The sequence below is a fragment of the Gouania willdenowi genome, chromosome 1 (assembly GCF_900634775.1).
Source record: "Gouania willdenowi chromosome 1, fGouWil2.1, whole genome shotgun sequence".
NCBI lineage: Eukaryota > Metazoa > Chordata > Actinopteri > Blenniiformes > Gobiesocidae > Gouania > Gouania willdenowi.
The window spans coordinates 504,058-521,353 of NC_041044.1; the positions used below are offsets into that span (position 1 = coordinate 504,058).

The window sequence follows — 17,296 nt, forward strand, 5'->3', positions numbered from 1 at the left end:
TCATTTAGTGAACAGATTAACTTTCTCTAATAATTGATATTATTTTACATGTCACGATGAACATTCTAAGGCTATAATATCTACAGATCTTAGAGGTTTTTTATTACTTACTTGTACGTAGGTAGCTCCTCTGTGCTGCACTAGCACTGGGTTCTAAGTCATTTGCAGCGTTTCCACATCACCTTTAATTAAAAACTACTCGCTCCATTAACCTCAGCCATAGCACCAGGCTCTCCATCCATCTCCTCCAGCTGCTCATCCTGCTCATGTGTTTAGCTGACTCAGCCCTACACACTGCATGACCTTTGACCTGTGGAACACCCACCACTGTAACACATGCTATAGATCTTACACACAGCAGGAGGAGCAGAAAGTGAAGGACAAACTTGTGATGAATCACATGTAGAACATATGTGTAATGTGTTCTTTTAGCCCCTCCCTGAGGAGGAGGAGCCACAGGGAGGGGCTTTAACCACTTACTCAATGTCCCACTGTGATGACATCACTTCCTTAACAATTCCATTTCTTAACCCATAGCTTAGAACAGGGTTTCTCAATCTGGGGCAAGGAACACTTTTGCGGTCAAGAGACACTGGGAGGTGGTCCTCAGATGCCTTCAATAAACTAATAATATTTTCATCACTTGCCATATTTTTGCTTCTTTTAATGTATTTTTGCTACATTTCTTCCATTTCTGACACTTCTACATCACATTTTAATGACTTTTCTACACATTTTTTCCACTTTCCAGACATGTTCATCACTTATAAACCCTTTCTACCACTTTTACACCTAATGTCACATATGTTGACACATTGTTGTCACTTTTAACCTCTTTTCATCATATTTCATCATTATTTTTGCCAAATTAACCACATTCACAAACTTTAAACAAGAGAACAGAAAAGTAAAGATTAACAACACCGTGAAATTAGTTCTTTATTCACAACTTTAAAGGTATTGTGGAGGATGTTATTTTGGCTTCCAGTTCCAGGTAGATCATTTCGACTATTGATCCTCCTAATTGTCAATCATTCTGATGTAAGGCCGTCATACATGCTTGTCTCCAGCTAGTTTTCGCTTGCTGTGCATGCGCACTAAAGGTGTGTTCACACTAAACGTGACTGAAGCAATTAGATTACATTCAAATCAATATAAATGACGTGATCTCCCCTCAAGTGACGTGACTTGTGTGACTTGAGCGACGAGTCAAGCGCTTCCCCGTTAGTCACTGTCTGTAGAGCTGGTGCAAGTTACCTATATGTAACTTGTCTATGGTCTACTGTAATAAAACAAAGTGATTTTATTTGGTCCAAAACACCTCAGAGATAAATTATCAGAGTAAATAGTGTCTCTAGATGACATTACTCTGTCACCCAGCACCACAGTAATAAACATAGACATTATCTTTGATACTTACTTATCCTTTAATTCTCATATTAAACAAATCACAAGGACAGCCTTCTTCTACCTCTGTAATATCTATAAAATCAGGAATATCTTGACCCAGAGTGATGCTGAAAAACTAATCCATGCATGTGTTACATCTAGATTAGATTATTATAACTCTATACTGTCAGGATGTCCTAGTAATTCACTAAAAAGTCTCCAGTTAATTCAGAATGCTGCAGCTAGAATACTAACAGGTACTAACAGAATTACCTCAGATACCTGGCACTGCGGCTGGTGACGTGCTGGTGACGTATCGATCATTTCCTGTTTACGCTCTACCGCTGCTTGCAGCGCTCTACTACTGTGTTCTGCTAACGCTAATCAAACTTGTTGTCATTGATATTTTAGCCTTGAAAACACTTGTTTTAATTTTTTACCGTACAGTTAAACGTACGAAGGTTAAGTAAAAAGCAATCTCGCCTCTTATAGGCAGTGTAATTGTCACGATGGGGTTTTATTTTGGAGGGCAGGCAGGAGATCGTGGACTCCCTTCCAGCAGCTTTCTCCTGCTGATTGGCCTCCAGCTGCAATGGATTAGCTGATGAGTATAAATGTGGAGGCTTGGGGTCACTTCAGTGCTGGGACATTGCTACTTGCTGTTGCTTGTGCTGTGACTATGGTTCTGTTACTTGTGATCAAGGCTTGGTTGGTTACCAGTAATTCCTGGATTGACTTTTGGACATTCTTGTTTACCCTCGCTTCTTGGTTTTGCTTTTTGTGTTTTTTTTTTTTGTTTGCATCTGCCTCCCTGGGCTTACCATGCCTTCGAGAACAATAAATACTGGTATGATACACCTGAGCTCCGCCTCCGTCCCTGCATTTGGGTCTGCACCCACACATGCCCGTGACAGTAATCTCCTTTAAACTTCCTTTTGTCCTTAGCTTAGCTTAGCTTAAATTTAGCACCTATGGCTTCTCTCTCCTCCCCTCCGCTCTCCTGCCCAGTGTGTCAGATGTTTAGTTACTCCTCGTCCTCCTTTAGGGACAATGGTAGTTGCATAAAGTGTAGCGTACTGTTAGATATGGAGGCGAGGATCAACAATCTGGAGAAGCGGTTCCGCACCCCTGATACCAAAATCGAAGCTAGCAAGCAGGACCTAGCCGGTGCGGACCGTGCTAGCTCTAGCTTAGCTCCCCCCCGGCCAGCAATGACTGGGTTACTGTCCGTGGTAAGCATAGTCGAAGGTCAAAAAGCCGCTCGGGACACCACCATGTTCACGTCTCAAACAGGTTCTCCCCCCTCTGTGAGGACAACACACTCACCGGGGAACAAACTCTGATAATTGGCGACTCCATAATGAGAAACGTGAAGCTAGCGAAGTCAGCGGGCATCGTGAGGTGCATCCCAGGGGCCAGAGCGGGCGACATAGAATCAAATCTAAAGTTGCTGGCAAAGAGTAATCGTAAGTTTGATAGGATAGTCCTCCATGTCGGCACTAATGACTCCCGACGTCGTCAGTCGGAAGCAACCAAAGTGAACATTGAATCAGTTTGTGCTTATGCTAAAACAATGTCGGACTCCGTAATTTTCTCTGGTCCCTTACCAAATCTGACCAGTGATGACATGTATAGCCTATAGCATGTCATCATTTAACCGCTGGCTATCGAGGTGGTGTCCAGAAAACGAGGTGGGCTTCATTGATAATTGGAGATCCTTCTGGGGAAAACCGAACCTGATAGGAAGAGATGGAATCCATCCTACTTTGGAGGGAGCATCTCTACTATCAGAAAACATGGCACATTTATGACATCTCATGAATGAGACCATGTTACAGAGGCGGAGTCCTCCACGCCCCTCTGCGCTTGCCTTAGGACAGTTTCCCTCCCATTGCTACTATGATAGCTGTGTTCATCGCCATGACAACTGTTGTGATGGTGATGAATATTATTTTATAGAGAAGATGTCTGTCCCCTGACCCAAATTTCACAATGATTTTAACATAAAATCAAATAAAAGAGCTATCAATTATAAAAATCTGAAAAATATTAAAATCTCAAATCTAGAAACACCAAAACATAAAACCATTAGATGTGCTCTATTAAATATTAGATCACTGAGATCCAAATCTCTACTAGTAAATGACCTTATCTCAGAAAATAACTTTGATTTATTCTGTTTAACTGAAACATGGCTGTATCAAGATGAATATGTTAGTTTAAATGAAGCCACTCCTCCCAGTCATTTAAATACTCATATGCCACGAGACATAGGCCGTAGAGGTGGTGTAGCAGCTATTTATCATTCCTCTCTCCTAATCTATCCTAAACCAAAGGCCAGTTACACTTCCTTTGAAAGCCTGGTTCTAAATTTATCTCATACCAAATCAAAAACCTGCCAGCCAGTCTTATTTGTGATAATTTACCGTCCTCCAGGCCCTTATTCTGAATTTTTATCAGAATTCTCTGAGTTTATATCAAACTTAGTCCTCAGTTCTGATAAAATACTGATAGTAGGAGATTTTAATATCCATGTGGACAAAGATAGTGATAGCCTGAGCTCAGCCTTTATGACCCTAATAGACTCAGTTGGCTTTTTTCAAATTATTAATGAAGCTACTCATCATTTAAATCATACTCTTGATCTTGTTCTAACATATGGCCTTGATATTAATGAACTAAAAGTCTACCCTGAAAATCCTCTGCTATCAGATCACTTTTTAATATCTTTTAACATTATCCTAGAGGATCTCGCACTGTGCAATAAAATAGTTAGGAGTAGAAATCTGTCCAATAGTGCTGTGGCTAAATTTAAAGAGGCCATTCCTGCTGCCTTAAACTCAGTGCACCATCCAATAAATAACTATGATATTAATTATAACCCCTCTCAACTGGATCTGCTTGTCGATAGCTCTGCTAGTCTACTAAAATCCACCTTGGACTCAATTGCCCCATTGAGGGAAAAAACTATTAAACGTCAGAGGAAAGCTCCGTGGTTTAGCTCTGAAACTCACACACTCAAACAAACAACCCGTAAATTAGAGAGAATGTGGTGCTCCAATAAAACAGAGGAGTCACGAATACTCTGGCAAGAAAGCCATAGTAAATACATGACAGCCTTACGACATAGTCCATCTACATACTATTCCTCACTAATTGAAGAAAATAAAAATAATCTGAGGTACCTTTTCAGCACTGTAGCCAGGCTAACACAAAGTCAGAGCTCTATTGAGCCCATGATTCCTCTAGCCCTCAGCTGTGAGGACTTTATGACATTTTTTAACCATAAAATTCATAAGATTAGAGATAAAATTAGCCACTCCCTGCCTTCACCTGGGCCTGCTGTACCATTAAATGTAAATAGGCCTAACCTAAACTGTTTCACACATATAGGACTTCAGGAACTTAACTCTATTATTTCATCCTCCAAACCATCGACCTGCCTTACAGATCCGATCCCAACTAAGCTGTTTAAAGAAGTTATTCCCCTGGTCTGCCCATCTTTGTTGGAGACAATAAATATATCCCTATCAATAGGCTACGTGCCACAGTCCTTTAAAGTAGCTGTAATCAAACCCCTTCTCAAAAAACCTACTCTTGATTCCAGCACTTTAGCAAACTACAGGCCTATATCTAATCTTCCTTTTATTTCAAAGATTCTTGAGAAAATTGTGGCAGCTCAGCTCTGTGAATTTCTTCAAAACAACAGCCTGTTCGAGGACTTCCAGTCAGGTTTTAGAGCTCAACACAGCACAGAGACTGCTTTAGTTAAAGTAACTAATGATCTACTCTGGGCTTCAGATGAAGGACGACTCTCAGTGCTGGTTTTATTAGATCTTAGTGCAGCTTTTGACACTATAGATCACTATATTCTACTAGAGAGATTAGAGGAATTACTTGGAATCACAGGGACTGCCCTTAACTGGTTTAAGTCCTACCTATCTGATAGGTACCAGTTTGTACACGTGAATAATAGGTCTTCTGTGTACACTAAAGTAAGCTACGGGGTTCCTCAGGGCTCTGTGCTAGGTCCAATCCTCTTCTGTATCTATATGATCCCCCTTGGTAATGTTATGAGAAAATACTCTGTTAACTTTCACTGCTATGCTGATGATACCCAACTGTATGTTTCAATGAAGCCAGGTGAGACAAATCAGCTATCTAAACTTGAGGCCTGTCTAAAGGACATTAGGGCCTGGATGGACCAAAATTTTCTTCTTCTTAACTCAGACAAGACTGAGGTCATTGTACTGGGCCCACGACACCTTAGAGAAACCTATGCTAGCCTAACTGCCCTAGATGGCATTACTCTGACACGAAGCACTACTGTTAGAAACCTTGGGGTTCTATTTGATCAGGATTTATCCTTCAACTCTCTCATAAAACAAACTTCAAGAACTGCCTTCTTTCATCTCCGTAACATTGCTAAAATCAGATCTATCCTGTCTCAGGGCGACGCCGAAAAATAGTCCATGCTTTTGTTACCTCTAGACTGGATTATTGTAATTCTCTTTTAGCAGGCTGCCCGAGCAAGTCGCTTAAGACACTTCAGCTGGTTCAAAATGCTGCAGCACGTGTACTGACTAAAACTAGGAGAAGAGATCACATTACTCCTGTATTAGCCTCTCTGCATTGGCTTCCCATAAAATATAGAATAGAATTCAAGATTCTTCTTCTCACTTATAAAGCCCTAAATGGACAGGCACCAGTCTATCTCAAGGAGCTTGTAGTGCCATACAATCCCCCCAGAACACTACGCTCTCAAAATGCTGGACTACTCGTTGTTCCATTTGTCTCTAAAAGTAGTATAGGAGGAAGAGCTTTCAGTTATCAGGCCCCACTTCTCTGGAACCATCTACCAACCACGGTTCGGGGGGCAGACACCCTCTCTACCTTTAAGGTTAGGCTCAAAACATTCCTCTTTGATAAAGCTTTTAGTTAGGAACCAGCTCATAGCTCATAGTTAAGATGGCATAGACTGCCGGTGGGGGGGGTCTGGCACGCTCGGTTGGAGAGGGGCCGGAGAGGGTCCCATTCCTCTCTCAAACACTCCCTCTATGTCTGCTTCTTCCCTTGTGTGTTTGCTCCTGTACTCCTTCTGGCTTTTGTCTTGCAGGTCCGTGGGATCCTCAGTGTGGAGTTACAGAGTCTCAACAACTCTGTCTCCACCCTTTCCTCTGCACACACCCAACACAGCATAACGTGGATGGCTGTTCATCATAGGAATGGGATCCACACAAGGTTGCTGCGGCTTAACAGAAGGTTTTCCTTGCCGCCATGATGAATTCATGTTGGGTGTGGGATACATATGTATGTGTATATACGTATATATGCATATGTGTGTATCCATAAAATGAAGAGTCCGTCCTTAAGACTGCTCTACTGTAAAGTGTCTTGAGATACCATTGGTTATGATTTGGCGCTATACAAATAAAAGATTGATTGATTGATTGAGAAAACATATTTCTACAGTATTGGCTTCTCTTCATTGGCTTCCTGTAAAATCTAGAATAGAGTTTAAAATCATCCTGTTAGCATACAAAGCTCTACATGATCTAGCTCCTGTATATCTATAGAGACCTGTTAATGTCCTATCGTCCAGGTAGATCACTCTGCTCTCAGTCTGATGGTCTCCTGGAAGTTCCTAAAGTGTCTAGAAGTAGAACAGGAGGCAGAGCGTTCAGCTACCAGGCTCCTCCCCTTTAGAACCAGCTCCCAGTCTTACTACAGGAGGCTGCTACTCTCTCTACCTTTAAGGTTAAACTCTAAACCTACTTATTTACTAAAGCGTATAACATATAATAACGTTAACATAACCACGAGGAACAAAGATCTAAACCTAAAAATAGGAACTAAGAACTAAGATTATATAGTAGAACACCAACATTATAAACATGATCCACCATCTACACACATACAGTAGCTCTAATGGCTGTAATGATCCACCCCATATATATATATATTGTCGGGGCAAAAATTGTTAGTTATGTTTATTAACATATTTACTCATAGACCTTATTCTTTTTAAGGCTTTAAGTTGAGACTTTTCATTTCTGCTGTCTCATGTTTTCTGCTCTCTTCTCGAGGTCAGCTTCCCAAAACACATCTTATCCCTCAGACACGGAGGCATCACACAGTCACATGCCTACACACACTCACATAGTCACACATACACACCCAATACACATCCATTCATACACACAAACACCATACACGCACACACCTCCAACACTCACGACAATCAGGAGATACCAGAGAACTGGTTGTTTTGACCCAAAGAAGAAACTGTCTCTTTTCACCCTCTTCTATCACCTCCACCCTGTCCTCTTTATCTCCTGGGGGGAGGAGGGAGGGGGATGGAGGGGGAATATACGTGATGAGTTAGAACTGTGGGCCACTCGATCATCAGACGTCCGCCCGGACGGTCACTATTTTTGTCCATCTTTGTACTCTTTTTTACTTAGTTTTATAATAAACCTTTTTTTTTTTTTAAATCATCAATGCCTCGCCTGGACTCCATCATTCAACCAGAGCAATAAATCATGTCTCCAAATGAGGTCAACCACAAATTTGCCGTGACAATATATATATATATATATATATATATATATATATATTCATTCTCTTTTCTGTTTCAGGTGTTTTGATGCTGGAGCTGGTGGTTCCTGATCAATGGTTCACAGCTCAACTAGTCTAGAACATTCTGATGGTCTATCCTTCTATTCTATTCTGTTTGTCCTTCTGTTCACTAACAACAACCAGTGGAACCAGATGTTCTCCACCTCTGAACCTGGTTCTAATGGAGATTTATTCCTATAAAAAAGAGTTTTTTCTTCCCACTGTCACTAAATGTTTGTTCATGTGGATCTTGTTGGATTCTTTCTTTTTTTTACTATGGATCATATATTTTGTTCAGCACTTTGAGATGACTGTTGTATTTTGTGCTATATTAATAAAGTTGAACTGAACATTTAATTGAATTGAAAAATGAGAGGAAAAACACAGATGATTTTTATTTAAATATTTCAAAATGTGTCTCTAAATTGCCCATAGTAGTGAATGAGAGAGTGAGCAGTTGTCTGTCTATGTCGCCCTGTGATGGACTGGCACCCTGTCCAGGGTGTACCCCCACCCAGCGCCCAATGACAGCTGGAAATTGGCATTGGCAGTCCCTCACGACCCTGATGAATGGGAATTAGCGTGTTTGAAGATGGATGGATGGATGGATTTCAAAATGTCCTTCTATTTTTTCTTTTTATACCTAAAACTGGTATTTGGTATCAACGTGTCTAAGTTAGTACGAGTTTATCCCACAGCCCTGTCGTATATAAAAGAACACCCAGTACACATTATCTGTGGTTTTTTGTGAAGCTATGGAAAGAAATAATCCAAAATTTAGTAAAAATCGACTTATAAAATATAATTAAAAATCACCAGTGTTTTTTGTATTATTATTATTAATATCTTTTCACAAAATGTGAATGTAAATAGTAAAACATTTTAGACACAAGTATTTAAATTAAAAATAATACTTAATGAGTCAACCCACCACTATTTCTCTATCTTCGATCTGTATCTTGTGTTACTCTAATAATATTAATAATTTGTATTATGAACCAGTTACTAAGATATTTAAATTGGCTTTTATTTACTTGTTTGTGTCCTTTTACATGTGTACGTGAAACCCCTTTATCAAAATTAAATAAAATAATTTTGCTCATGTTTTCTCCTTATGTAAAGCGTCTTTGTGGATATGATGAAGATCACTATGCAAGTGATTCTGATAATAATAATATAACAATAATTGAAATATAAATTACTTGGTATAAAAAAACGGCATATAAGGGGGCGTCAAAAGAAAATCTTGCAAATATACATATATAAAACGGAGGAAAAACGCATGGCCCTTTAGGGCTTCCGTATTGAACAGAAACACAATAAAATATTGTTTTACTGTGTTTCTGTTTAAAAATGAAAGGACGAAAATATTGATGTAATAAAGTTGTTGTTTTTTTCCTTTTCGTTGTTTAACTTCCGGTGTCCGTTCGGTCACTTCCGCTCATCGTCTGCTGTTCTGGTTGAGAAGGCCAAATAGCGACTTTTGGGTGAGTTTAAGCTTTGTTAAAATGTTAATATCTGAATATATCTTCTGATAGTGGTTGAAATTACAGTGAATAAAAGTCCTGTTAGGACTCAGAGGAAGGATTTAGAGGAGGATTCACTCTGCTCCGGTGTCCTCTGGCAAAGTCCTTGACAGCGCGTTAGCATAGTTAGCTTAGCTTAGAGCCACACAGGGAAGCTGTAGTCTATAAACCACTCAATGCAATGTTTTGATACTTTAATGCATTTTAATGAAGCTCCAGTTAGAATATTATTATTAACTACCGTAAAAAAGAGTGAAAACAGGAGTTACTTTAATAATGAATCAGATAAACACTGTCATACAGCAATAACACGGTAACTACATAGTTACACAATACAGAGTCAGTGCATGTTTTGGTCAATTCATATTTCGTTCAGTAAAAGAAATCTTAAAATAAAAAACAAATGATTATTTGATGGAAGTGTCTATAAGCCTTTTCACACTTGAACTATGTCTATGAAATGTAAACACGACGATGTTAGTGCTGAGATGTTCAGCGGACTTTTTGTATGATAAAGTTAGACCTAATCTGTCTGACATTTCATATATTAGTGCAACACTCAGACTCTGCACTCACACACTTATACTGGCTTTCAACGATAACGTTTGATTCTTCTTCTTCTGTACACTAGTTAAATCCTCTGTTATTGGTGAACGGATCGGGCTAAAATGTGATATCTATAATCTATAGATGTGTACACATCGATGCTCGGAGCCCGATTTTTGATTTGTTTTTAATGGACGAGGAGTCGCAAAAAATATAGTGTCTGGTATAATCTATGATTAGATGAATGTGTGAATACAAGTGATGAATATACATTATATTGTTTAATATTATAAATGAACATATATTAGTGGTACTGTGAGATGGTGAAAATACACAAAGAAGAACAGAATATACAGTATCACCTATTTCTAATCACTTGAATCTGACCATTATTTTGGCCTTTTATCATGTTTAGTACTGTACATCATACTGTACATCATACCAGTGCAATATATCTAGAACACTTTATGGAGCCTAAGCAGTGTAGCCAGGACACAGACATTTGCCAAAACAACATCCATTTACTTATTTGGACAAATAAAATTGAATAATTATATTCTTCATGGGATTTGTTAATTGGTCATTTATTTAAATGAAGTATTTCCTGATTAAGTGAAACAGCACTGATCAGCCCATTCATGTTTACCAAATGTGACTATAACCTGTCTCATTGTTAAACGTCAGGCAAAACTGGAATTTTCATCTTGTGTGCAGCATTAGCTTTAGCAGCATTAGCTTTAGCAGCTAACTCAGTCTTTGTGCCTTGGAGACTGATGCCACATTTGCACAAACATTTTTTCTCGGAATGAACGCACCAACAGCAAAAATAATCTAAATCTCTGTCAGACTCGCTTCCTTCACCAGATCAGCCATAATGAGTTTATCCCTCTTGACCTTTGACCTAATGTAGAAGAACTGAACTAGAGTGTGTGTTATTGATGAAGTCAAATGCGCCAACAGCCCCCGGTACTGTCTGTACGACCGATGACGTTACCGGAAGGGTTAGTCCGTAACGCGGGTTAGGGTTAATTAGTCCATAACTTAGTTGAAACGGAAGTACAAGTATTAACATTGACTAGTTTAGGTCACGTGGTGCACATCACATGACCTAGAGTAGCAGTCTATTGATACGTGTAACGTATCAATAGACTGCTATCCATAAACTCTGGGTCAACATACCAATAAGCCGGTGTTTGAGGAATATGATCCTGTTCTAAAGGTGTTCACACTGAACTCACCTTCAGTGATTATAATGGCTTAAATCACCTGTGATTAGTCACACTTTATGGTCCCTTCATCACTTTATCTTTTCAGTGATGAAGCATAGGATGTCTGCATAGAGTCCTCCTGTTACACTGGATATAAACACAGTGACTGCTGCTTCATATCTAATCATTTGTATTGATTTTAATGTAATATTGTTGCCAGAATCATCTCAACGTCCTAAAAATATGTCATTAAAAAAAAGACTGAAGCGGGACTTGAACCTACGACCCTATTCTTCCAAGAGCAGTGTCATAATTCACTGCACCGTCATAACTTCAAAGCTATGTACATTAGTACTGAGTTTGTTTTTGGTTTTATAAGAAAAAAACACATTTATTATGAATGTGTGATTTTAAATGATAATAAATACAAATGTGTTTGTCCTGAGGGCAGAGTGGGAGGGGCTGGGGCCACGACCATAAGCTTTTTCAACATTGGGGTCTTGACCCCATGTAAGGTCACCTGGAAATAAAATGGGTCACCTGATATGTCTAGTTATAATAACATTAAAAAAATTACTCATTAACAACAATTTTCATCATAGATAAACCTCAACTATGAGAGACATGAGAAAAAAATCCAGAAAATCACATTGTAGGATTTTTAATGAATTAATTGGTAAATCCCTCAGTAAAATAAATAGTTGGTCATCTACAAACAAGCCATATTTGTGTCTCTCACAGACCTGTAACTTCTTCTTTAAGAGGCTCCTCCTCCACTCGTTACCTGTATTAATGGAACCTGTTTGAACTGGTTATCAGTATAAAACACACCTGTCCACAACCTCAAACAGTCACACTCCAAACTCCACTATGGCCAAGATCAAAGAGTTGTCAAAAGACACCAGAAACTAAACTGTAGACCTGCACCAGGCTGGGTAGAGTGAGTCTACAATAGGTAAACAGCTTGGTGTGAAGAAATCAACTGTGGGAGCAATTATTAGAAAATGGAAGACATACAAGACACTTATAATCTCCCTCCATCTGGGGCTCCAAGATCTCACCCCGTGGGGTCAAAATGATCACAAGAATGATGAGCAGAAATCCCAGAACCACACGGGGGACCTGGTGAATGACCTGCAGAGAGCTGGGACCAAAGTAACAAAGGCTACCATCAGTAACACACTACGCCACCAGGGAATCAAATCCTGCAGTACCAGACGTGTCCCCCTGATTAAACCACTACATGTCCAGGCCCGTCTGAAGTTTGCTAGAGAACATCTAGATGATCCAGAGGAGGATTGGGTGAAGGTTATATGGTCAGATGAAACCAAAATACAACTTTTTGGTAAAAACTCAACTCGTGTTTGGAGGAGAAAGAACACCATACCTACTGTAAAGCATGGGGGTGGTAACATGAAAGTTTGTGTTGCCTAGCAACAGTCCCAAAACATCACTGTTCTAGAGGAGATCTGCATGGAGGAATGGACCAAACTACCAGCAACAGTGTGTGAAAACCTTGTGAAGACTTACAGAAAACGTTTGACCTCTGTCATTGTCAACAAAGGGTAAATTACAAAGTATTTAGACTAACTTTTGTTATTGACTAAATACATATTTTTCACCATAATTTGCAAATGAATTCATTAAAAATCCTACAACGTGATTTTCTGGATTTTTTTCTCATGTTGTCTCTCATAGTTGAGGTTTATCTATGATGAAAATTACAGACCTCTCAGTGGGAAAATTTACACAATTGGTGGCTGAATAAATGTCATCCACCAATTGACTTTTTTGCTCCACTGTATGTATTATTATTATTTTTCAAATCAAAACACCACACAATTTCAAACTGCATTCTATACTTTCGCTTTCTCAAATATAGATATATTTAAAATAAAATGTAGTAATCTTTACTACAGTATTTGTAACGCAGTAAAACAAACATGATGAAAAACATAATTTAAAAATGGCGTCAGGACAAGGAAAAGGCCGTGATGCGTTCACTGACTCCTGGTTTCTTCTGTCAGCTTCAGTGGTGATGGCTGCATCGCTGCGTGTGCTCTACTCTCTGTCCAGGCCAGGTAGGAGCTGATCAGCTTTATTGATCGTCACAAAGTGTGTCACTAATAGTGTGTTTCTGTCACACATTGTGTGTCCTTTATGTAATGATTGTGTGTTACTAATAGTGTGTGTTTGTCCTACAGTGGTCAGAATAAGTCCTGTGAGAGGCCTCAGTGTTTCTGCACAAAGACATGGATTCAGTGAGTAACACACACACACATTCATGTTCACACTGTGATCTGTGATAATAACATAATTATAGATGCACTGATAATCTCCGCTGGGTCTCCGCTGCGCCACGGCTCCGATAGTTTTGCTCTGCTGTCCGCCGTCCACCAATCCCCACCGGTTGCATTTTGAGTGCGCCACGGCAGGGTCCGGTTTTGTATCTGCCCGCCCCCCGGTCAATCACACAGACGTCCCTTTCCTCCCGACACGCAGAGATGACCCGTTTCGCCCTGTTAGTTGATCATTGTCTCTCAGTAGTCCACTCAGTTCCACACATGCTCTGGTTGAGTGTGAGCTGCTTCAACATCATCTCTCACAGAGACATTTTCTGTCTCATAAACGCCTTTCCTCTCCATCTGAGCTCTGCATCCAAAGGTGCTGCTACCACCTACATGTCACCTATTATTTTGATATCTGACTCACAGTCTTTGTTAGTTGATGGTTTTAACTCACCATCACAACATAATCAATAATCTACTCATGTCCACACATGTTCTGTGTTAGTATGTGGAGCTGTGAGTTGATGGATACGTAACAATATCACTTCATAGCACCATAATCTCACTGATTCCTGCTTCTTCCGCCTTAGCTAATGGTAGCATCAGTGGCTAATCGCTCATCTAAAGGTGCACTGCTGCCATCTTCAGGGCACAGTTGGTCACTACATCACACTACAGTTTAGATATTGATGAGGGACCTGCTCCAGGGTGTTTTCTAGTGATCTCTGTGATAAATTTTGATGAATTATCTCATCAATGGCACTGAATGAGTTGAGGCACAAAATACATTTTCAGTAGCACTTTTAAAAAGAAAAGGAACTATTATGTAGTTTTGCATAGTTTACTGTAGAGCCAGAAATTAAATTAATAGACTTCTTCTTCATTTGTATTATTTTTTCAATTTATTTCATTCAGGATTTATTTTTATTAAATTGCATTGTTTTGCATAGTTTAACAAGGGATTCTTTTGACAATGAAAGATAAAAGAAAATAGTACAGTATTTTTATTTTTGAAGAAAAAAAGAATTTTTTTGATTCATCATTTGTCTACAGTCTCATTTTGTAAAATAAACAGAGAGAGAATCGTATCAGGAGTTCAGTAAATTGTTACATCCCTATTTAATAGTTAATGAAGGGACGTATTTATCACATGACCAGACGTTAGTGGCTTACACTGTGTGTGTGTGTGTGTGTGTGTGTGTGTGTGTGTGTGTGTGTGTGTGTGTGTGCGTGTGCGTGTGTAGAATATGTGAATGCCCAGCAGCTTCCTACAGACATGAAGTCTATTACAGACCGAGCAGCACAGACCCTGCTGTGGACCGAGCTGTTCAGAGGTCAGTCTCTGTTTGCATTAGCTGCTAACTTCTCTGTAATGTGATTATTTCTCCAGGTCTGGGTATGACCATGAGCTACCTGTTAGCATTAGCTGCTAACGTCTCTGTAATGTGATTATTTCTACAGGTCTGGGTATGACCATGAGCTACCTGTTAGCATTAGCTGCTAACGTCTCTGTAATGTGATTATTTCTACAGGTCTGGGTATGACCATGAGCTACCTGTTCAGAGAACCCGCTACCATTAACTACCCATTTGAGAAGGGTCCCCTGTCCCCACGTTTCAGAGGAGAACATGCCTTACGCAGGTGTGTGCACGTGAACAGCAGGGATTTACATTGAGTGCTAGCATGTTTGCTTAGCATCCAGTCTGAGAGTTAAGTTAAATGATGACTCTTAGTTGTTTCTGTGTTGTTAATCTCTGTTTCCACAGGTACCCATCAGGAGAGGAGCGCTGCATCGCCTGTAAACTTTGTGAGGCCATCTGTCCTGCTCAGGTAGCTCCTCCCACTGCCACAGCATTTAGCCCTGAGCTAACGTTAGCGTGATGAACTAGCATGTGGTTGTGCTGTACAGGCCATCACCATCGAGGCAGAGACCAGAGCTGACGGCAGCAGGAGAACCACTCGCTACGACATCGATATGACAAAGTGCATCTACTGTGGCTTCTGTCAGGAGGCGTGTCCTGTAGACGCCATCGTAGAGGTGAATAATCACCCTTTGACAACATGCTCTGGAAGGAAACATCTCCAGAAACACACAGTCAGTCAGTGAGAGGGACATCAGTTCAACTTTAACCTCAGCATTAGATTAGATTATGGTGCTACCATTACATTATTCAACCATTGTCACCATCTTTGATTCTACTTTATACTTTTAAACAAGGTTTATGTGTCGGTACCAAACAAATGTATCTCCATTATCTTTTATTAATGTCAAATCTCCAAATCCAACAGTAATCAGATTACAAAAGAAAAATATGAGCTCATTTAGTTTATTTAATCTGATCTAACACATCATCTTCATCTTCATCTTCAGTCTCATCAGTTCCTGTGTCTCAGTGGTAGAGAACGTTCTCTAGGAGCGTACAGATACATCTCAGCTAACTCTGAAATCATAGGATACGTCACTAGTTTTGAAGAATCTCAGGCTCAGTAACTGAACCCTAATATTTCTACCATCTCTTCACCATCTACTGTGTTACACTATTTAATAATTATTCAATATTTGTATCATATTAAGGCACGGTAAGTGTATAGCACATCTTATACACAAGGCTGTTCTTTACATGATAATACAGTTTAAAATGAATAAGAACATTAAATCAGCAGTAAAAACATTATAAATCTCTATCATACGCAGTAGAAAAACAAACGCCTTTAACTGTGATTTAAAAATATTTCCATGTGATGCTAACTTCAGTTTCTATTAAAATTGAATTTGAAATTTAAAAATGAAAGTCTCAAACACAGCTGCTGACTTCACAATAAAAGCACATGTAGCGTTGCTAGTGAGTAGCAGTGTTTCACTTTGTTCTTTAGAACAACTTTCATATCTTCTACATGTTCTGAAGATGCTGATAATAATAACAATAATAATAAATGTTCCTGTCGTTTAGCGATTATTAAAAACAATCCATTTTGAACATTTATAAATCATTATTGAATCGTCACGTGATTAATCTAACCATTAATGTTGTTAATTATTTAATCCAGCTTTTGATATGACCTTAAGGAAGACAACATCTAACTCATGACTCAGCACTAACACACACGAGGCATAAAAGCTTCAGAAAAGAATCAATTTATTCCAAAGCTGTTCCCACAGATGAACACTAGGGGTCACTACTGAGTCAGCACTGCCCTGCACTGAGCTGCTCCTACTCATGGCAGAGTTGTGTGTAACATTGAGTTTTATTGTGACGGGTCGTTGTGGTTGTGTTCCTGTAGGGTCCAAACTTTGAGTTCTCCACTGAGACGCATGAAGAGCTGCTCTACAACAAGGAGAAGCTGCTCAACAATGGAGACAAGTGGGAGGCAGAGATAGCTGCTAACATCCAGGCAGATTACCTGTACCGATAGACACACACACACACACACACACACTGTGTACATACTGGGTTAAACTGCTTCCATCCACGTCTCATTCAATGAAAAAACTTTGGTAAGTGTTTGACTTTTGCTGAGTCATTGTTGGCTTTGCATATTTATTGTAAACTGCTGAGTCATCAGTGTGGGACACTGGGATCAGCACATTGTTAGATCTTTATCATGTGTCCATTCTGATTCAATAAAGATCCATGAAAATTACTTTATATACCTTAATTTCTGCTCATCATCAATCTAAGTAATTATATTTATCATTTATATTTAAACACAGAACACTGGG

General features: G+C 39.4%; 1 protein-coding gene across 1 annotated transcript; it reads left to right on the forward strand.

Moving 5' to 3' along the window:
* The first annotated feature begins 9,400 nt into the window (after positions 1 to 9,400).
* ndufs8a (NADH:ubiquinone oxidoreductase core subunit S8a) lies at positions 9,401 to 17,217 on the forward strand. The gene is made up of 8 exons (XM_028447307.1): positions 9,401 to 9,494; positions 13,315 to 13,368; positions 13,492 to 13,548; positions 14,820 to 14,909; positions 15,108 to 15,216; positions 15,342 to 15,405; positions 15,485 to 15,613; positions 16,858 to 17,217. Exons 2-8 carry the CDS (start codon positions 13,326 to 13,328, stop codon positions 16,987 to 16,989), a joined length of 624 nt encoding a protein of 207 aa, XP_028303108.1. The 5' UTR covers positions 9,401 to 9,494; positions 13,315 to 13,325; the 3' UTR covers positions 16,990 to 17,217.
* The last annotated feature ends 79 nt before the right edge of the window (positions 17,218 to 17,296 follow it).

Bases quoted from the DNA above. Each gene is read 5' to 3' on its own strand.
- ndufs8a (XM_028447307.1), top strand. From the start codon at position 13,326: ATGGCTGCATCGCTGCGTGTGCTCTACTCTCTGTCCAGGCCAG. The intron at 15,217-15,341 runs GTGTGTGCACGT...CTGTTTCCACAG, and splicing joins GGAGAACATGCCTTACGCAG to GTACCCATCAGGAGAGGAGC. The intron at 15,614-16,857 runs GTGAATAATCAC...GTGTTCCTGTAG, and splicing joins CTGTAGACGCCATCGTAGAG to GGTCCAAACTTTGAGTTCTC.